Genomic DNA, 21,961 nt, shown 5'->3' with positions numbered 1-21,961 from the left:
GCTTCAGTCTAAATTATTTTTTTAAAAATTTAATAGGATTATGGGCTTGGGCAGTTCAGTCATTCTCCCGTGATAGTCAAACTCTACTGCTAAAGTAAATTACATGAGAAAGTGCTAGTAGTATGGAGAGTACAGAAGTGTTTACAGTGGAAGGCAAATTCTCTGAAAAGGTTGAATGCAGCCATTGTTTCCAATGCTCATGCAATTCTATTTGATTCCATTTGAGCTGCGATGGCATTTTGCCACCAATCATGTGCTCCAAAGGTGTGTCTACTCCATGCCTCGAAGCATGAAGTGATGTCCAGCACAGGCCAGATTGATGACTGAACCACACAGAATGTTCTCTGATCCTTTAAAAAAAAAAATCCCGAAAAGAATCCTACTAGATCCTTTACTCCAAGATCCTTCCATCGATATCATCCATTTAGTATTAGCAAGTACATTATATAGAGGTGCCCATGACTTTATCGCTATTTCAACATGATTTGAAGGAAACTCTTTTTTCTTTATAATGCCGGTAAACCACTGCACTCTGAAACATTTGATTACAGGGCAAAGCAAACCCCCATGGAGAGAGTTGAAATGAAATTGTGAAGCACCGTATTAAAACTGAAAAGGAATAAAGGACTCTTTCTGTGTATGACCTGTTTTTTAACCAGCTCCAGGAAGCCAACTTCCTTCCTGGTCAATATTATTTCTTATAGTTGCTATAGCTTTGTATTCATGTGCAGTTGTTAAACTTCATTGTTACCCGGAGATCACAGTAACCAAGGAAAGTATCATCTGCATTTAACATATAGTGAAACCTGCTATCGACAAACTAGGCCAGAAGCCTAAGCTGCCCCCTGCTGGAGTGAAAACCAAACACTTACCACACAAAAATGAAAGCAGAATCACATATGTTTATATGAAAGGTAAAAGCGCCATCTCTTTCCTATGACACAATTAGAATCACTTTTCCTGTGATACAAAATGAAATTTTATTTTGCATGTTAAATCCAGGACAAGGCCCTCTGCTATTATGATTTTGCACAGAGCAAAATCAGATCAAATTCTATTGCAAATGTCATTTCTCTTTGGACCTAATTCTGTAGAGGCATCTTCTAGCAGGGATATTAATCACAAAAGGCCGTCTTCCCACCAGTAATATCCACAGTGATCCCAGAGTCTTCCGTGCGCTTCTATGGGGCCAAGACAATGTGCCGCTGCCCTTCACAGTTCTTGATTTCACTGGATCTGTGCATCGAAACTATGGGGCTGACACCTCTGAAAGACAAAAATACCTTTGAATGTTCACAACTTTACAACCATTGTAAATTAATTTTATAAAGTCCCTGCTTTGTTAAAGAACAAGGTTGGGCAAGTCCTTTTCTAGAAAGGAAGTACTATTTTGGCAGATGAATGCCTTTCCTTCACAAGATTGTTGCGCACAATTTTCCCTCAGTTTAAGGAATGTGTCAATTCCTTACTGTTCCTTAGTTCTCACGTCTCTTACCCATTGACTCCATGGTCCTCATTTAAGCTTTTTTCCCAATTATAGGTAGTTCTCAATTTACGACCACAATTGAGCCCAAAATTTCTGTTGTTAAGCAAGACGGTTGTTAAGAGAGTTTCCCCCCTTTTTACGACCTTTCTTGCCACAGTTGTTAAGAGAATCACTGCAGTGGTTAAGTTAATAATATGGTTGTTAAGTGAATCTGGCTTCCCGATTGACTTCGCTTGTCAGAACATCGCAAAAGGTGATCACATGATCCCGGGGACACTGCAACTGTCTGAATTTTGAAGTGTCTGAAGTGTCTGAATTTTGATCATACGTCCATGGGGATGATGCAATGGTCATAAGTGTGAAAAATGGACATAAGTCACTTTTTTCAGTGCCATTATTACTTAGAACGGTTACTAAACAAACTTTTGTAAGTTGAAGACTATCTGTTGTTTCCTTTCCTCTGCACAATCCTTTTCAAGGACTCCTTGGGATTCTTCTGGATCTTATACAGGTTGTCCTTGACTTATGACCACAATTGAGCCCAAAATTTCTGTTGTTAAGTGAAACATTGGTTAAGTGAGTTTTGGCCCATCTTACAACCTTTCTTACCACAGTTGTTAAGTGAATCACTGCAGTTGATAAATTAGTAACACGATTGTTAAGTGAATCTGGCTTCCCCCATTGACTTTGCTTGTCAAAAGGTTGCAAAAGGAGATCACATGACCTTGGGACGCAGCAATAACCATAAGAATGTACCAGTTGCCAAGCAGCTGAATTTAGATCACATGATCATGTGACGCTACAAAGGCGGTAACTGTGAAAAATGACCTTAAGTCACTTTTTTCAGTGGTGTCGTAACTTTGAACGGTCACTAAATGAATTGCTGTAAGTTGAGGACTACCTGTACAGCCCAGGAGGCAGCCAAAGAAGAAATCCATGGACTACAAAAGAGAACCTGTGCAGAAACACATTTCGGCTATTCCTAAACTCACTGAAACAGGCATCAACTCTGCTCTACTAGATTATATTTTAATTTTGAACCAGCCCTTTCATGCTAGGAGCCCTTATCCCCTCCCTGCTGATCTACTCACTTTTGGGAGAAAACAGGAGAGAGTGCAATGATTCTCGGCCGTGCTGTCAGCACTACTTCCCCACGACTGGCCTCCACCAGAATGTTCTGGATGGTGTTATCCAGCACCATTTCAGCCACATTTGCAAATGCCGGCATCCTTAACAGAAAGCACATTTCAGAATCTTCATGCTCACTGATGCTGGTGTTTCCTATTTTGCTGTCACGGGACTGTACCCACGGCACCTTTTATAATGCCATAGTCAACAGTGCAAACTCATGCCCGGGTTTAACCAGTCCAGTATTCATCATCGAAGATAATATTTTTGTGGTGGAAAAAAACCAACCCTGACCTTGATGTACTTAAAGTCAGCTATGTAGAAAATACTATATATAATGAGAAACTAAATTGATATGAGGAAATAAGTAATGAGGGATATTTTGGCAGTGCATAAGACTAGAGAATGTTTATAATTTGTTTGGCAATATTCTATATTGAAAGATTTGGAAAACTTCATCCAGGATTAACATTGTAAGGAGACATTACTAATAGCAGTAGCACTTAGCAATAGCACTTACACTTATATACCGCTGCACAGTGCTTTACAGCCCTCTGTAAGTGGTTTACAGAGTCAGCATATTTCCCCAACAATCTGGGTCCTCATTTTACCGACCCTGGAAGGATGGAAGGCTGAGTCAACCTTGAACCGGTCAGGATCAAACTCCTGGCAGTGAGCTGAATTAGCTTGCAATACTGCATTCTAACCACTGCCCCACCATGGCTCTAATACTACACTTAGTCCTTGACTTATGACTTGTAAGTTGTGATGATTGTAAATTAGGTAATGTGCACGATTGACCCAATTTTACGGTCTTTTTTGCGGCAGCTGTTGTAACTTTGGAACCGGATTGTAAGTACCTCCAGAGAGGTTCGTTGCAACTTCGAACAGTCACTAAGTGAATGGTCATGAATCAAGGACTTCCTGTACTTTCACAACAAGCCTGGCAGACTTAAGCTTTCATTCAAACTTCAGTACCAATGCCAGAACATTAAACAGATGTATAGAAAACTTCTCACACTGTATATTGTATCCAGATTGCAATTTTGGCTGGATTTAGCCATATTTCTACTTCTGGGTTCTCCAGCCTGGTACTAATATTTTGAATTCTAACCTCCGACTATATGGTTCCTTCTGTATGGTTCTTCTGTACCATTTGTCTGGGAATTTGAGCATCTTTTTGTTCTTCTGATCACATACCTGCCTCTGGTCCCTTAGATTCTTATTCTAATACTCTTTTGCTGGAACTCGACATGCCTGATTTGGACTATGCTTCATGAAAGAGACCAACGGGAGGCAGGGGCAGGAAAAGAGAATTGTTAAGACACTGAAGCTCTGTGCCTAAGGCCATTGTGAGGACCTAAGCTTTCAAAAGACACTGTTGCCATGTTTGCTAGATCTTTTCCTTTACCTATAAGTAAGAGAGGGCTTCTCGGTAAACTATGCACACTATTAAGTTAATCTTTTTTGTGATTCAAATTGCACATATTGATACATTGTTCTAGATTCTCAGGACAAATATGGCTTCCTGATCATTAACTTCTCTGGTCAATATTTTTCTGTAGAAAAGTCTTGAATTGGAACAGCCTTATAAATAGAATATATAAATATGATGATGATGATGAGGAGGAGGAGGAGGAGGATTGCATTACAGGAATGATGGCTTAGAATACAGCTATTTTGCCTGCACTTTCAATTGAGAGATGTTCACATTGTCTCACCTGATAATGAATTCTTTCTCTTCCCGGGACTGTTCCTTGCGAATAATGACACTTAGGTTCTCGGTAACAAATGAAGTGACTCTGGGAGTTACTGTTTCCCTTCCCAAGTCTTCATCATCTGTCCTACCCTTAACAATGAACTCCGGGGAAGGAGTTTCTGGAGAGCTGCCAGTTGGACTCTTCTTCTGTTTTGCTGACTTTTCACTCCAGAATTGGTAGAAGTAAGGTATGGGCTCTGTGAGGCTTCTAGCCACTGCTTCTTGGAACTGTGTCTCCTCCAACAAACCCCTGGAATATCAAAAAGGATACCCATTGTAATTTAATGATCATTAAGATTTGTTGTCCATAGCACCTGAAAACCTACTAATATAAAAACTAATACATGCTTAAGATGATTCATTTATGTGTCAGGGATAAAAGAAGGCAAAATTACTGGGAGTCATCCCTACTCTGGCAGAGATACAGGCTAGGCAGACAATGGTTGAACTGAGTGATAATGTCTGGCCTAAAGTTCCCCAGTGAATTTTATTGATTGGAGCATAAAGTTGAACCTGGGTGGTTCATATCAGTTTGGTACACTGGATCTGGACAAGGAATCCAATCTCCTGTAAGGCCTCGCATTTCTCATAATTGATTTACAGTAATTTAACCTTCCTTATTGGAGTTATTCTGAAAGTAAACAGGAATAACTCAAACTACATTATTTTCAGCATCCTGCCTGGTGAAACAGCAGGCCATACATAAGATACATATCCTAAGCCTACAGTCTATATATTTATAAAATACGTAGCTTATAACAGTGGTGAAATTCAATTTTTTTTACTACTGGTTCTGTGGGTGTGGTTTGGTGGGCGTGGTGTGGCTTGGTGGGTGTGGCTTGGTAGGCGTGGCAGGGGAAGAATACTGCAAAATCTTCAGTCCCACCCCACTTCAGGAGAAGGATATTGCAAAATCTCCATTCCCACCCCACTCTGGGGCCAGCCAGAGGTGGTATTTGCTGGTTCTCCAAACTACTCAAAATTTCCGCTATCAGTTCTCTGAACTGCTTAAAATTTCCACTACCAGTTCTCCAGAACCTGTCAGAACCTGCTGGATTTCACCCAGTGGTCGGATTCAGCCAGTTTGCACCACTTCAGGAGAACTGATTGTTAACTTTCTGAGCAGTTTGGCAAACTGGTTGTTGGAAGAAATCATTAGGGCAGAGAACCGGTTGTTAAATTACTTGAATCCCACCACTGATTTCACCCCTGGCTTATATCGAGTAAGGCAGTGCATATATATCATCCAAATATTTCAGGACTTTTGACAGACAAGCCACCTACTTGATCACCATAGATAGCATGTCCGTCAGTAGCTGGGCTTCTTGTTCTGTGCAGTTTTCTAGATCCATCCAGGTAACATCCTTTATAGATCCTCTTCCAGTTTTGCTCGAAACTGAGAATAGAGATGTCCTACGTGCAGAATCTTTTCTCGCTCTTTTCTTCTTCAGCTGGCTGTAAAAAAACATTAAGACTCTTTTTCTAAATGATCTAAGTCTTTCTACAACCATGAGATGCCTAGAAACAAGCAGATAGGATTTGTCCTTCAGCTCAGTTTATTAAATATTCTCATGCCACAATTCCAATATTTCCACATTAAAACAAGCAATTTTAACTTGCAAAATTAAAGCAAGTACTAAGTGGTTTTCGATGGGGTTCTTGATGCTCTCTGAGCTTAGTTGTATTCTTGCAGGCATTTCATTACCAAACTAGATAACATCTCAGTGCTAAAAGCTAAGTGGTTTCACCTATCATAAAACACACTAAACCAGATCAGTACATCTGGTAAACTCACTACAGGTAGTCCTTGACTTACAACAGTTCCTTTAGTGAGTGTTCAAAGTTACAACAGCACTGAAAAAACTGACTTAAGGCTGTTTTTCACACTTACGACCATTGCAATATCCCCATGGTCATGTGATCAAAATTCAGATGCTTGGCAACTGGTTCGTATTTATGATGGTTGCAGTGTCCTGGGTCATGTGATCAGGTTTTGCGACCTTCTGACATGCAAAGTCAACGGGGAATCACTATCCACTTAACAACTGTGCTACTAACTTAACAAATGCTTCACTTAACAACTGTGGCAAGAAAAGTCATAACATGGGGCAAACTCACTTAACAAATGTTTCACTTAGCAACATAAACTGTGGCTTAGTGTAAGGCACACATTACATCTCTACGTGGAGAATCGGCAGAGATCCAACATCTCTAACTGGAGAGGGGAGAACTGGAGAAAGCAAGGAAAACAATGTGTCTTACCGATAAAGGAAGTGCTGGGGCAAGTCACTAGAGAAGTTGGACAAGAAATCATCAATTGAGTGGGACCTGGCTATAAAGCCGAGGTGCATGAGAAAGGGCTTGGGGAATTCGGGCTTGGGCCAAAACCTGCTGGCCTCCTTGTCTCTTATCTGCCTCCTCTGGCTACGGCTAGCAGGGGCATTTGGCTCACAGATGTTCTTAATAGGAGGAAGAGTCTGTTGAGAAGAAATTAAAATAAATCGTTTAGCGAAAGGGACTATCTAACCAGTCTAACTTGTAACATTCAAGCATCTTGCTAAGTAATTAAATGTGAGAAGATACAGTAACAGAAGGAATAGGTAGGTGAGAACTAATTTCATTTCATTTCATACATCTTTCCTATTTGCAGCCTTTCCCTTGAATCGCCCAGGAATTATATGCAGATCTCTCTCTCTCTCTCTCCCCATCCCTCCCTCCCCTTCTCCCCCCTCCTCCTCCCCACATGCCCTAGCTGATAGGCTTCCTACTTCCTATTTTTGAAGGGTGGTGTTTTTTTTTTTTTTTTTGCTTTTAATGTTCTTTTCTTTATGTGCTCTGCAAAATCTTTTGCTTATTTTATTGATGCCTCATACTTTTTTTGGTCAACATTTTCCAAATGATATTTGGATATCCTCTGATATTCTCTTGGGATTTATGGTACCCTTTCTGGACACTGTAGCTAAGATTCTATTGTTGTTTTGAAAACATTGCCAAACATTTAGACACTGACTTTCTTGACTCTTGCTTTCTATCTTCTTTTCATTAATCCATTTATTTTTTAAAAAGCATGATCTTCTGAAGTCACATTAGACTGAGTTGGGCTTTTTAGATACACCTGAAGATAATATCTTTTTGATTCCCAATTGGTTCAATACATCTCTCAAACAAAATTCAGGACTGTGCTTAGCATTAGAGTCAGTGTTGCAGTGGATGAAAACAAAAAGAACATTTGCAAAATGTTGACCCAAAAAGTATAAGGCATCAATAAAATATGCAAAACACTCCTCTTGTTAACTTTTTGAATAGATTTTGAGTGCACAACTATTTAGAATATCTAGAAATTTGGTCCTGTCCAGAACATTCGTTTTCCCAAACTATGCTTACATGAAGGGAAATTATGTTTTTTGTTTGTTTTTCTCTAATTCATTTTCTATCCATAGGTCAGCTTTAGCCTCTTGGTGTGGGACAATAGTATGTGCTGAGTACTAACCTGCTTTAGAGGATTGATATGGACATCAGTAGAAGATTCTGCTCCATTTTGTGGCTTCTGCTTTATGTCAGTCTGCATACAAAGCAGATCTGCTCCCATTATGTCCTTCCCTTTCTTTTCTTCAGAGGTCTTGTCACAAAGATAACTGTATCCCACTGGTTATATCACATTTCCATAATTTATGCTATGTTTTTTCCTAACATCAAACACTCCCCCTATTCTTAGCATTTGCATATAAACATCTATATACATCTCATCCTTTGATTTTTCATGGCATGAACTTATGATCTTATGTCTTTCATGATTAATTATATCCATTATACCTATAGGTGTGGAACAATAAAGAAATATGCCTGGAAGATTTACATTTCCTACTCGGTTTCTGGAGCAGAGGCTGACAACAAGGGATCTCACTATAATTATATAAAGGCATATAACTAATTACCTTGTATTTTCTTATCTTCGTAAATACTTTAGAAAACTTTGATAATCCTGGCATATTTGGAGCTCCCTAAAGAAAAAGAGGATAATTGTAACAAAAAGTTATAGAATTTGAATAGATGTGATATACACCTGAATGAAGGAAGTTAACCCATGTAGACAAAATTGTAGGATGTGGCCTTTTTTAAAAAAGAAGATTGCAACCCTGAATAAAGAAACCTTAACCTTCTTTCTGCCAATCAATTTTCTGCTCAAAGTGGGCAATCTCCAAGATCCTTTTCTCCTTGTGGGTGTCTAGATGAGGCTGGAGAAAAAATCAGTGATGGATTCTAAGCACAAAATTGCCTTCACAGAAAAAGTCAAGCGTACGCTCCTGCCCTTGCTGGTTTTCCCCCTCAACATCAAGCCATGGATTTACTGTGAAAATTCCCGGTGTTTAGTAAACTATTGACATATTACTGTATACAGCAGGGGTGTCAAACTCAAGGCCCAGAGGCCGGATCCAGCCCATGGGGTGCTTAGATCTGGCCCGCAGGGTTGCCCTGGAAACAGCAAAGGGTCAGTCTGCGCTGCCTCTGCCAGTGAAAACGGAGCTCAGTAGGGCCACACACGGCCCTCCCGAGCTCCATTTTTCTTGGCAGAGGGTTGCAGGAGGCCATCGCAGCTGAAAACAGAGCTTGGGGACTCGTTTTTGCTGGCAGAGTGCTCAGGCCACCACAGGTGCCCCAACATCGAGCTGGCCGTGCCTACCCTGGCCACGTCCACCCTGACTCCCTGAAGTCAAATACGACCCTTATGAGGCCTTCAATGAAATCGAGTTTGACTCCCCTGGTATACAGTATTGGGGGGGGGGGGGGTTTGTAAATTTCTTGTCTTCTCTCTACCATTGCCCATGGCTGTTAATTCCCAAATCCTTGTAAAAAGATGTGCTAATAGAAAATAAATGTACTTATTTAACATTGCAACCATTATAATTTCATTGTATTTTTATGTCATGGGGTTGGTTCTGACCATGGATATTTTAAATTTGAAATGTTGATGTTTCAAATTTATTGTGCATGCTTTATTACTGATATTTTAAATGTATTGTGTACCCTTTATCACTTATATATCATACCATGGATGTTTTAATTTTTGTGTAAGTTGACATGAGGCATTTATATGAAGTTAATGGCATACACATTCAATAAATAAAACAAATTTTATTTATATTTCTAATTGTACTTAGAAATACAAATAATAAAACAATACAAATGGAACTAAGATAATAATACACACGATTATACATGCTTCAATGAACTGAATGAGAACCAATGAGTTTTCCACAGAAAGTTTCCTAGATAACTTAGGAAAATAAATTAGTGAGAGGAAGATGCCACTTAGGTTTTCCAGTTTAGCAACTCAAAGGACTTGGTTGGCCTTAAGAAAATTATGTAGCTAAAACCTGAACACTAATTTCGACTTATGTTTCCCTGGTATATTTAGAAAATGTATTCAGGAAAACATAGAATATAGAATCACAAGACTGAAAGAGACCTTAGAGGTCTTCTAGTCCAACCCCTGTCTAAGGCAGGAGTCCTTATGCCATCCCAGACAAATGAATGTCCAATCTTTTCTTGAAAACCTCCAGTGATGCAGCACCCACAACTCCAGGAGACGATGTTCCATTGGTTAACTGCTCTCACTGTCAGCAAATTACATCTACAATCATTTACAAATATATATATTATAATTTCTGAATAAGTAGTTGCTAATTCTGAGGAGCCGAATGATCCTTGCATCTAAATGATGTGGCTAAGTCTTATATCAGAGTATCCTGCAAACTGAAAACATCTCCAGGTATTTTTACCCATCTTCTTACATATGTTCACAAAACACAGAATCAATTGATAACAAAACATTCTAATCCAGATATACAATTGATGTCCCTTCATAGCACACTAGTTTTTACCTTGAAAGGTTCCTTTGGGTCCTTCATCGTATCCAGGTCTTTCTCAGTGATGGTAAACTCCACAGCTTGGCGAGCATTTTCAGTTTCCCATTCCTGCAGCTCTTTCTCATATTGATCTAATGAGTTTTGAGTAAAAATCTACAGGGAAAATATCTAAAATTAACATTATTCACCTGGGTTTTTTACTACTTTTCTTCTTCTGAACTGGTGAGATATGGTCACCCCTTATGTGCCTTCTGAAATTTAATTTCTGGCAGCACTTTAGTTTGATGTTATGACTTTATAGAAATTACTGGAAACAACTATCTCACCAAAGAGAAAACAAAATCATTATATGCACAATAGTTAATCCAACATGCTTGGATTACAGGAAAGAGGAAATGAAATCATGCATATTCAATCATGCATTCTAACTGACCCATGCATCATGGAAAAATATAATTTGTATTAAGTATACATTATTTCTATCTTCTTGAGGCTTCTGTGCAGATGTTCCCTTGACAAAAGCCAGTCAGCTTTAATTACTCTATTACATAAATCCCGCATTTGTTATTAATTAATTTTAATGAACTGATCAGTGACAGACTTCAGTGCAGTCTCATATTCTTTATAACTATAGCCTTTCTGTTTGGTACCAAAATTTCCTGTATTGAATGTAAGCAACCAAAAACCCCTGGCTTTTGGTATTAAAGGGAACTTTGATCTGAGGTATCCACTAAGTCTCACCTCACAAATCAAATCCACATTGTAGAAGCATGGATTTTCACCAGCATGCAGTGTAAGAACACAGTGAGTGCTCTCTCCAGCCTGCACAATTCCAGTTTGAGGTATGATCTTCAGTGCCTTGAAACAAAACAATTGATTATTATATCATAATATATCAAGATTCAGACAGCCCTCATCCTTCTGTCCTTCCATGAGTCCCTAAAGATTGTGACATCAGCCTATGCAGAATGCAAGGACCTTGAATGAGATGCATGTTTGGTTGGCCTTAGTTGCTTTTGTTATTATAATTGTCTTTGCTATTCCATTATCTTGTTTTTTTATGTCCTTAAGTCTACTATGTTATATTACATCATATCATATTATATTACATTATATATTATATATTTAAGACATTTCATATTTCTTTAAACTATAACTTACTCTTGTAAATTGGGTGGCCATATAAAACAATGAAATAAATGAATGAGTACAGAAAGCATGCAAGATACTACATTCACATTAAATATCTTTGTTGGTTGCTCTGAAACTAGACTCTTTCCTCCCGACATTAAAAAAGAGTTAGAATAATCTAATATAGCCACAGTAGCAGAATACTGATTGTTTTTGAAGTCATAAAATACAACACTGCAATTGGGCCATCCTGTTCTTTTTAGCAAATGTTTATATTAACTTTTGGAGATTTTTGCATTTGTGGTGAAACCTGGTTCAGAAGTCTGAGCTGATAAAAGTTGAAGCCAATTGAGCAAGTGTTCTCACATTGCCATTGAGGAAACTTGAAAGGAACAGAATCGCTAGGAGAAAGACAAGGAAGCCAAAACAACAATCATGCAGATGAAACTCACCATCATGGCAGGAGAGATCCCTGGTATGTGCCAGGTAAAAATGATGGCCTCATCCTCAGAAGCATTGTTGAGGAAAAAAAGGCGACTACATTTGCTGTACACAGGGATATTGCCAAGACATATCCGAGGCTGAGATAAATATACTGCCTGGAAAGAAAATAAACAGAATGAACTGCTAGCCTAATAAATAAGGATCCCTTTATTTTCTTGGCCTATCCAGTGGAAGGAAGCTAGGTGATCTACAGTGGTACCTAGAGCCTGTAGCTAATGGCAGATGTTTATGGGGCATTTCATACATAAAGTACTGCTACAGTGAAATGAATGGGATCGAGGGAAAATATTATTCTGTAAGCAGCATAAATGGATGGGTAGAAAATAGTCAAGAGAGTACAGAAAAATTCATTAGGTCTTCAGACACTGGAGAATAATGAGAATTATGCCTGCGGGCATAGGTAAAGGTAAAGGTTCCCCTCACCCATATGTGCTAGTCGTTCCCGACTCTAGGGGACAGTGTTCATCTCCGTTTCAAAGCCGAAGAGCCAGTGCTGTCTGTGGTCATGTGGCCGGCATGACTAAACGCCAAAGGTGCATGGAGCGCTGTTACCTTCCCATCAAAGGTGGTCCCTATTTTTCTACTTGCATTTTTTATGTTTTCGAACTGCTAGATTGGCAGAAGCTGGGACAAGTAACGGGAGCTCACCCCATTACATGGCACTAGGGATTCGAACCGCTGAACTGCTGACCTTTCGATCGACAAAGTCAGCATCTTAGCTACTGAGCCACTGCGTCTCTTACTCATAGGTACAGTATATTGGAAAGGATTGAATCAAAAAGCATGAATAAAAAAGAATGTTTATGATGAAAGAAAATTAGTGAAGGATACAAGGATATGAAAATGTTCTGAATATGGAACAAACTTTTATCTAAGAGTGGATTTGGAAAAAGTGAACATGGAAGAAAAACAGAGAAAGAATGACTGCAAGATGAGAAAAATATGGTTCCTTGAAAATGCATTAGAACATAGATAACTTCCAACAGAATGAATAGGAAGAAGATGTGAAAATTGCTTGGAACAGGGCAATTTTTTTTTTTTTTTGAGTCAAATAGATTATGCAATGCAGCAAAAGTATAGGTATTTTATATTTTTATATAGGTATTTTAAAATTAGTGTTCCAAAGACCAAAATGATTGCAGTTAACAAACAGAGTAAATGACTGCAAGTTATATATAAAAGTCAAAGAATCATAATTGCATGGAGATTCTCAAAAACTGAGAAGTTTAAAAAACAAAAAAGCAATGTAGAAAGCAATGTATGGAAGTTGTGGCAGCAAGGACGAATATACAGTATACTGTATGTATGATGGAAGTGTATTCGGGGGGGCAGTACACACACTTGCGGCTATTCTATTATTTCTCTATACGTGATATTTTTGGAAAAAACAGAAGAATCTCTGACTTTCAAAAGAATGCATAATACATCCAAACTTTCTATTTCATTAATTATGTCTTTTTAGTACCCTGCCAAACTCAAATGCACCAGGATTACCAATGGAAAATATTTCCATTTGTCAAACCTTCCAGCCTCAAGCATACTAAGTATAAGCAATACAGCTGGGACTGACTCGACAGCATGGAGATACTGGCTCCGCTATGAGAACCATTTAATCCAATTTAGAAACATTATGGCACAACATGGATTCCTTGCAGGCAAAGCAACCTGATGTTGTTTTCATTTTAATCATGTGATATTTATGTTTGAAATCTCCCATAGGATATCTTAGCAACCTCAGGGGCTTATGTCTATGGAGATTCTCAGTCGTCCAGTTGTCTCAAAGATGTTTTTTTAAAAAGCAGTTGGACTGGGTTTTTTTCTCTTGAGGAGGAAAAAGAAGACGTTTCACTTCTCATCCAAGAAGCTTCATCAGTTGTGACTCGATGGTGGGGGGATGGAAGGCTAGGTTCTGACAGGATGGGGAGAGGAATGGAAGGATTCTACAGGTAGCCCTCAATTTATGACCACAACTGAGCCCAAAATTTATGTTGCTAAGTGAAACATTTGTTAAGTGAGTTTGTTAAGTGCCCCATTTTTTTGCTGTTAAGTGCATCACTGCAGTTGATAAGTAAGTAAACATGCTTGCTAAGTGAATCTGGCTTCCTCATTGACTTTGCTTGTCAGAATGTCACAAAAGCTGATCACATGACCCCTGGATACTGCAACCGTCATAAATGTGAACCTGCCGCCAAGCATCCGAATTTTGATCACGTGACCAAGTCGTGAGTGACTTTTTTCAGTGCCATTGTAACTTTGAACGTTCACTAAATGAACTGTTGTAAGTCGAGGACTACCTATATTTCAACCAGAGGATTGCAAAGAATTACAATCCTTCCATTCCCTCCCCTCATCATCCTGTCAGAACGTAGCTTTCCATCCTCCCACCATCCAATCACAACTGATGAATCTTCTTGGACAAGAAGCGAAATGTCTTCTTCTTCTTCCTGAAGGAAAAAAACCCAGTCCAGTTGCCTTTTGAAAAAGCACCTTTGAGACTCAGGAGCTTTATCATCAATGTAACACCCTTAGCTTGTAGGAAAAGAATCTGATTGAAGAGATCGCCATTCTCAGTTTTACAAGTCCAACACCACTTTCTGCCTATAGGTGGACACAACAATAATTCTGCGTAACAGATTAACAAATATTGAAATTATGGCAAATTTGTTTTGTTGGGAGCTGCCAATATTCATGCAGGCCGAGAGTCACAAGGCCGTGTTCCCCAATGTTTAAGACAAATACCTGCTGGTACAATTTCTGGTATCCTACAGATGGCAACAGAACAATACCAGCATCAGTGCATTTATCTTTCATTTGACTGGGCTGCATGTCCTAGTATGCCTGGCTCATCATTGAAGAGGTCATACTGGACCTTCTCAGAACACATAAAAGCCTGCACAATGTCCAGCTTGACCAATGGATACAGCACAGGGGTGGGTTCTAAATTTTTTTACTACCGGTTCTGTGGGCGTGGCTTATTTTGTGAGCGTGGCTTGATGGTCATGTGGCAATTCTTTAGGATTTAGTAGAGGTACTGGTCTACCAGGCTTTTAACTGCTTGCAGAGCTGTACCGGTCTACCCATTTATTTTTGCAGGCACTGGTCTACCCATTTATTTTTGCAGGCACTGGTCTACTCATGTATTTTTGCAGGCACTGGTCTACTCATGTATTTTTGCAGGCTCTGGTCTACCCATTTATTTTTGCAGGCACAGGTCTACTCATGTATTTTTGCAGGCACTGGTCTACTCATGTATTTTTAAAGGCACTAGTCTACCCATTTATTTTTGCAGGCACCGGTCTACTCATGTATTTTTGCAGGTACTGGTCTACCCATTTATTTTTGGAGGCACCGGTCTACCACCAAACTGCCTTTTACCACTGATCAGCTGTAAGGCGGCCCTTTGAAGCCCCACGGCAAGAGTTTAAACAGTTTTTCCTTATAGCCCATCAACTGGGACTGAGGAGGCAGCAATAGATTGGGGGTGGGGCCAAATAAAAGGTAAGAATAACGCGGGGGGAGGGGGGCAGAACCGGTTACGTGATGTCATATCGTCACCGCTACCAGCTCGGTGGAACCGGGCGGAACCGGGCGGAACCCACCACTGATACAGCATGAAAACTGTATCCTTGCCAGATGCTCATCAGATAAACAAGAACCGTTATTTTTTTATTATTTTAAAAAGGGGGGGAAAGACATTACTTGAGATAAAACAGCATCATATAAGAATGGCTTTCCCAGTGCCAGTGGCTCACTTACTCCTACTGGCAATCTGAAATCTCTGTTAAATACTCTCTTGGGTGATACTGGAACAAGTAAACTCCCAGATTTACCAGACCAGGTACTGTTAATTTGGCAGAGACTGGAGTTGTTGCAGCAGATACAACTTTATCAAATTGTGCAGTTTCTCCCATAACTTGCGGATCAAAGCCTACTCCTTGAAAGGTAATTAAAGCAGAATCTCCGTCAAGGATATGTATAGGTACGTCCACCTGTGCAAAGAAAAAAAGAAAAGAAAACTGAAGCTAAAAGAACAATGGACATAATAAAAGAGGGATTGAAATTAACTCTTCTATCAATTTGCTTGGGGGAACATCTGTGTAGCAAATCTTGTGGTGTTTGGGGGTACAAAAAACAAAATATTGTTCAAATCAAGATGAAGAACTGAGATTAGGAAAGTGGAATCAATCATAGATCAGGTAAATTGAGGTAAGATTGGTGGCCTATAAATTTTATCAATTAATAAAATATCTGTAATAGCTAAAAAAAATTGGAACGACTAAGAAACCTTTCTGAACAGAAACAGACAAAGAGCAGCTTTGCTGCTGTGAACAAAATATCAGAACTTAATTGAATAAGAGTCACCAGAATCTAAAGTTCTAAAGCTGGACAAAATTGGATTTGGCAAGTGAGATGATTTAGAATGTTCCTGTGTGTGTACAGAAACAGTTTTTTTTACTAATCAGTTTGGAAATCTGGATCAATCTAGTTTCACTCATAAACTCAGAATGGGACTGATTTTTCAAATCAACCAACAAGTTGAATCAGATTTCGCATGATTCATGAAGGACTGATACATTTCAGTGGGCTAGCTAGAGGGCATCAAGAATGGCAAGGAATATAAATTCCAAAAGGAAAGTGCTTATTCTTAAGGATAATGTCTTTACCGAGTACATTTTGGCTTCCAGTGGGCAAAAAATCCATTCAGTGTGGGCTGTTAATCCGGGGCCAATCTCTCCTCTTGGATTTAGGCAGGTAAAAACTGCATGGTGGTGATTCTCTTTCTCTGCTTGCAGGAGGGCATCCATCTGAATTTCATAGATTGCACTGGTAGAACCTCCATTATACAATTCATAGATCTGCAGGAGAGAGAAACCAGTTCCATTTGGTCTGTTGGCAAAGACTATTAAGTATTTTCTGACAAGACGACTATAGGTGCACAAATATCTTCATTTTGTATGATTCCAGCCTCTTACTTCTCTATTATATAACCATTGCTAAGGGAAAATTAATTTGGCAGATATGAATATTTAATATTAACTAAGAGTGATATTATGAAGCAATCTTAGATATATTCTGACATGGACATAACATGAATGAATGAAAAATATTCCCTAGCAGGATTCCCAAGCTATTTGTCAATAATATTGCCATGGATTTATATATGTATGCATGTCTGTCTATCTGTCTGTCTGTCTGTCTGTCTGTCTGTCTGTCTGTCTGTCTATCTATCTATCTATCTATCTATCTATCTATCTATTTATCTATCTATCATCTGTCTAGCAGTCTATCATCTATCCAGCAGTCTGTCTGACTATTATCTATCTATCTATCTATCTATCTATCCATCCATCCATGGTCAGAACCTACACAAGCAAACCAAATAAACAAAAAACATCACAGAGCAAAGGAAACATAAACAAAACCAAACAATACATGGCAAATGATGTATCACTGATCTATCCCAGAACTTGGGGAAATGACCACATTTTAAAAAATTGCCTAAACATTTGCAGGGTCAGGGTGGTGCAAACCTCCAGAGAGATAACATTCCAAGGGCAAGTGCCACAGCAGAGAAAGCACAATTCCTAGGTCCCATCAGATGACATTACTTAATGACTGGGACATGACGCATACCAGCCCTGCCTGGGCAGGCAGAAATAATGGGAGAGATGTCATCTCTCAGATAGCCAGGGCATAGGCCATGAAGGATTTTGTAACCAGTCCTTTAAATTGCACTCAGAAGCTCATTGGAACTAGTGCACTAGCATAGTATAGATCTTACATGGGTGTTCTGGAATGCATCCATAACTATTTGGGTGGATGCATTCTAGATCAGCTGTAGCTTCCAAGATATCTTCAAGGACAATCCTTATGAAAGGTGACCGAGGTATGAATGATTGTGAGAAAAGATTCACAGTCCAGAAAAAGGGTGCAATTAGTTTACCACATAAATCTGGCCATAAAGGCCCTCCTGGCCATAGCTGTTACCTACTACCTGCTCATTATTCAGAAGCTTTGAGTCTAGGAAGACTCAAAGTCTAGACAAGTTGATCTGAAACCCATCCAGAATCAAAGAAGGAAAATCACTGGGACCAAATAATCAGCACCCATACTCACTCAGTCTTGTCAGGGTTAAACCTGAGCTTGTTCCTTCCCATCTTTCCTGAAAGCAGCTTTCAGGAACAAATATGACATTGATAAGCATTGTTTGGTTGACTAGGGTCAAAATGTATCATCAATATAGTGACGATATCTGACTTCACATTGGTGGATGACCTCACTTAGCAGTTTCATGTAGATGTTAAATAGGAGAAGCTAGAGTGTCAGGTCCTGAGGTATCCTGCAAATCAGGGGCTTCATGTTGGATCTCTCCCTATCTGTCAACATTGACCAGAACTTGGCATAGAGAAAGAAGAACCCCCCCCCCCCCCCACTTCCAAGCCACAAATCCAGAATAATGGGATGCCATGATCAATGATACTGAAAGCTATTGAGAAATTTAGAAAAACCAGGAGAGTCACACTACCCTTATCCTGGCTCCACCAGACATCATCAACAGATGTGACCAATGCTGTCTCCAAACTGTGCCCCAACCTGAAATCCAACTGCAATTGGTCCTGTTTCCTCTAGGGTCCTCTGAAATGATAGTCCAATTACCATCTCAACTTTACCTAAAAGGTGAAGGTTGGAGACCTAATGAAAATTGTCCAGAACCATTAGGTTCACCAATGCTTTCTTAAGAAAGGGTATACTTCCATTTCTTTCCAGACAGGCAAAACGACCTCCTCTCCAAAATCAATTTATCATTGCATGGTCCTAATTATACGTGACATTCTGGGAGGCCTTAACCAAATAGGAGGAATTTTGATCTAAAACCCAGGTGGCTATACTAACAAACCTAAGGATCATGTCCACTTCCTCTGGCATCACTGGGTCAAACACTTCCCAGGTAATAACACAAGATCATCCCTTTGATAACTCAAAAAAAAAAATCTGCCTGGTTGAAATCTAACAGAGTAGATCTGAGGTACTTTTTTTTGCCAGATGTCTAGAATTTTCCTTGTATACAGTATATTCAGAATATAAACAATATTTTTGGCATCTGCAGAAAAAGTCACTCAGATTCCTGTAGTCACTTTACAGGGTTATGTTAAACAGAGTCATCAGCAATCCATCTGTGGATGTAATAAGAGCTGAAAAATAACTACATTTTGCCACTCTTACTACTACAATGTAGTCTCAAATATAAGCTCTTACACAAGCTTACCCAGGTTTGTTATTTGCTTTTCTTCAACAGCCCTATAGGCATTAAGAGGCTGCTTAATCTCTTGGAGCTCTTTGAACCATCAAGGAGAACCATGGGATCAAAGCACAAAGAGAGGCTGCAAAAGCACAATTTGGTCCAAGGCTCTCATCACACACCCCTTCCAGGCAGGAATTAAGACCTTGGTGGAACTGCCTACCAGATTCCCAAGGGAAAATCCCAAACTCCCCGTGAAATTATCCAGGTCCATTCATTGGAGAAAGATTGGATGGATCCTACCTCCCTGCAAAGATGAAGGAGACAGCACCAGCAAATCAAAAGCAGTCAAAGAAAGAAGGTGGGCTTTTGATGACTCACTTGTTTAGGAGAATTATATGTGCCAATAGCAATAGGTGTGAACATATGTTTAGATGAAGTGAAGTGAATGTAGTGGCATCCCAGCCTCAGGGTCACACCAATGAAATTCAGCTGCAGACAGAATAAAAAGAAAAGAGGTGAAATAAATGGGCTGTTACTTGCACCATACAAGCTGCATTCATAGCAACCACAAGTAGCATCTTTCCCCCACTCTCATTCTTAAAAATGTTAAAACTAAAGGTGAAACTTAAAGGGAGCAGCCCCTCAGCATTCTCAAGGATTCTCCTCATTAAATCTCACACCACGGGTTGGTGTGGACACAAATCTGGATTTCCAGCTTTTTTTTTGAAATTCTGAATTCCTGGAAGAGGGGGAAAAATACAAACGAAAGGGAATCCACTACTTCCATAGAAATCTTGAATGTGTAATGGGCATCTAATAGAAGGTCAGTAAAGAAGGAGGGAGGTATCACTGGGGAATAAGGGAATTGGGTTTTAACTGAAAAATTAGGGAGGGCCAAACTGGGAAAGGCAATTTAAGAACAACCTTGGAGATCAAGGAGATGATGAAACCACTAACGGTATAAAATGGAATCATATCAAATAAAAACCAGCACTGTGATTTCTCTTTTTCTCAAGAAAGATACCAAATTGGGATTAGTTCTTCTTTGTCTCCATCTACAAACCACAGAAATAAAATCACATTCTCTTGACTGTCACTAGGTATCACTCAGAGAAAGTGCATCAAATCATAAGACAACACTTTTTTCAAATAGTAACTGCTAAATAGAAAATTCTGCTATCAGTATTATTCAACACACACACACACACACACACTCCATAGTGCCTGGAGTAGTAACTATAGTGATGCTGATGAATGAAAAACTGAGGTCAGATATGTTATGGTAAGTATGTGAATCATAAAAAGGGGAACTCTGTGTCCAAGATAAGGACATTTCACCAGTGCACTGCCTCCTATAGCTATAGCAGCCAAAGAATTTAGTGTGGCCTTAAGGAAGAATAGTATCACTTCCTTCTGGGGAGTTTATGAGCCTCTGCACTTAATATCATACCAGAATTTCTCGACCATGGGATACTTTTAGTAGGACTGGGAGTCGGTCGGTGCCAACGAAATCATGTCTATTGAAAGGAAAAACAGATGTAAGTATTTTTTAAAAATGCATTAATGAAACCATTCCAAACTCTTTTAACTGATGAATCCTATATCAACTAAGAGTTCAGGAACAATTCTTTCCCTGTTGCAGAAGTATGCTGTTACATAAAGAGCCTCCTGGGCACAACGATAGCATTGGATAAGAAAGAACAATGTAAAGTTAACCTACAGCTGCCTTAAGGTTCTAAATAAATTCAAGAATTGGAAACCTGAGTCCAGGAGAAGGTAAATTCATGAAGTCCTCTGCTTTGGGAATGGTATTAAGAGAACTTTGTTGGAATTTTGTACTTCAGATGATAATAACAGGGTCCCAAACTGTGAGTTAAGTTGGTGTGGCCTATCTAGCATAGGAGCCGAAATTGACATTTGAGTGAGCTCAACTCCCACATGAGTAAGGAACCATATATGGTACATGAATACCTGTAAGATAGCTGTATAATTTGCTCTTGCCCTGGAGGAAGTTTTCCTGACTTGGGAGCGACAGTAAAAAGTTGATTATCCTGGATCCGCATCTGATGCAACTCACTGGGATCAAACTCAGTACTTTCTGCCCAATATTCCATGTCAATCTTCTGGTCAGAAGGAAACAGAAAATCCCTACAAAAGCAGTTAAAGCCCAGAAAAGAAGGAAGAAAATGAATAGCTCCAATCTTTAGAAGACAGAATTACATTAAATGCCAGGAGACTGCCCGGTTGACAAATGTTCTCATTGCTATGCAAGCTCTGATCATTCTCCTTTCAGTTGATGAGTATCAATGGTCCATTCTTATCTTATATGCTATCCAGACTATGATCAACCAGATCAGGGGTGGGTTCTACTTACCTTTACTACCAGTTCACAATGGGATTGCACACGTGCCCTTGCTTCGCTTGCGTGCATGCCTTGCTTCTGCGCATGCGCAGAAGCTTTTGCACATGCACAGATCATTGATGACGACATCCGGGGCGGTGGTGGGGCCTCCCGCCGGTTTTACTAACGGTTCTTGTGAACCAGTCTAAACCGGGGACAACCCACCACTGAACCAGATCCAGGAACCCAAGGAACTTTACAACATCTCTATACAGTGCTTTACAGCAGCAATCACCAACTGGTGGTCCGTGGACCACTGGTGGTCTGCAAGAAAATTTTGGTGATTCGCAGAAAAATTATTTGCATGTTTATATTGCACTAAATACTATTTATCTTTTTTTAAAAAATTCATATTAGTGGTCCGTGGGATTTAAATTTATGAATTTAGTGGTCCCCGCAGTCCGAAAGGTTTGTGACCCCTGCTCTACAGAATCATAGATGG

At 39.5% G+C, this 21,961-nt stretch overlaps 1 protein-coding gene across 1 annotated transcript in view; it reads right to left on the bottom strand.

The window, feature by feature from the left end:
- Nucleotides 1-1,181: 1,181 nt before the first annotated feature.
- CFAP65 (cilia and flagella associated protein 65) overlaps nucleotides 1,182-21,961 on the bottom strand; it is a 50,941-nt gene continuing 30,161 nt past the window's right edge. Inside the window, exons 19-32 of the mRNA XM_070957144.1 lie at nucleotides 21,090-21,266; nucleotides 20,569-20,635; nucleotides 19,497-19,607; nucleotides 16,540-16,731; nucleotides 15,706-15,864; nucleotides 11,824-11,970; nucleotides 10,982-11,098; nucleotides 10,256-10,393; nucleotides 8,309-8,374; nucleotides 6,636-6,850; nucleotides 5,658-5,828; nucleotides 4,336-4,623; nucleotides 2,578-2,715; nucleotides 1,182-1,266 (exon numbers count right to left, since the gene is read on the bottom strand). Coding sequence (XP_070813245.1) covers nucleotides 1,182-1,266; nucleotides 2,578-2,715; nucleotides 4,336-4,623; nucleotides 5,658-5,828; nucleotides 6,636-6,850; nucleotides 8,309-8,374; nucleotides 10,256-10,393; nucleotides 10,982-11,098; nucleotides 11,824-11,970; nucleotides 15,706-15,864; nucleotides 16,540-16,731; nucleotides 19,497-19,607; nucleotides 20,569-20,635; nucleotides 21,090-21,266 — 2,071 coding nt within the window. The remainder of the gene's footprint in view (nucleotides 1,267-2,577; nucleotides 2,716-4,335; nucleotides 4,624-5,657; nucleotides 5,829-6,635; nucleotides 6,851-8,308; nucleotides 8,375-10,255; nucleotides 10,394-10,981; nucleotides 11,099-11,823; nucleotides 11,971-15,705; nucleotides 15,865-16,539; nucleotides 16,732-19,496; nucleotides 19,608-20,568; nucleotides 20,636-21,089; nucleotides 21,267-21,961) is intronic.

This window comes from Pituophis catenifer, unplaced genomic scaffold (assembly GCF_029215685.1).
Source record: "Pituophis catenifer annectens isolate HBS135680 unplaced genomic scaffold, rPitCat1.0.hap2 SCAF_1, whole genome shotgun sequence".
Taxonomy (NCBI): Eukaryota; Metazoa; Chordata; class Lepidosauria; order Squamata; family Colubridae; genus Pituophis; species Pituophis catenifer.
The sequence above is the reverse complement of the archived record's forward strand: the minus strand, read 5'-3'. Positions and strand labels throughout refer to the sequence as shown.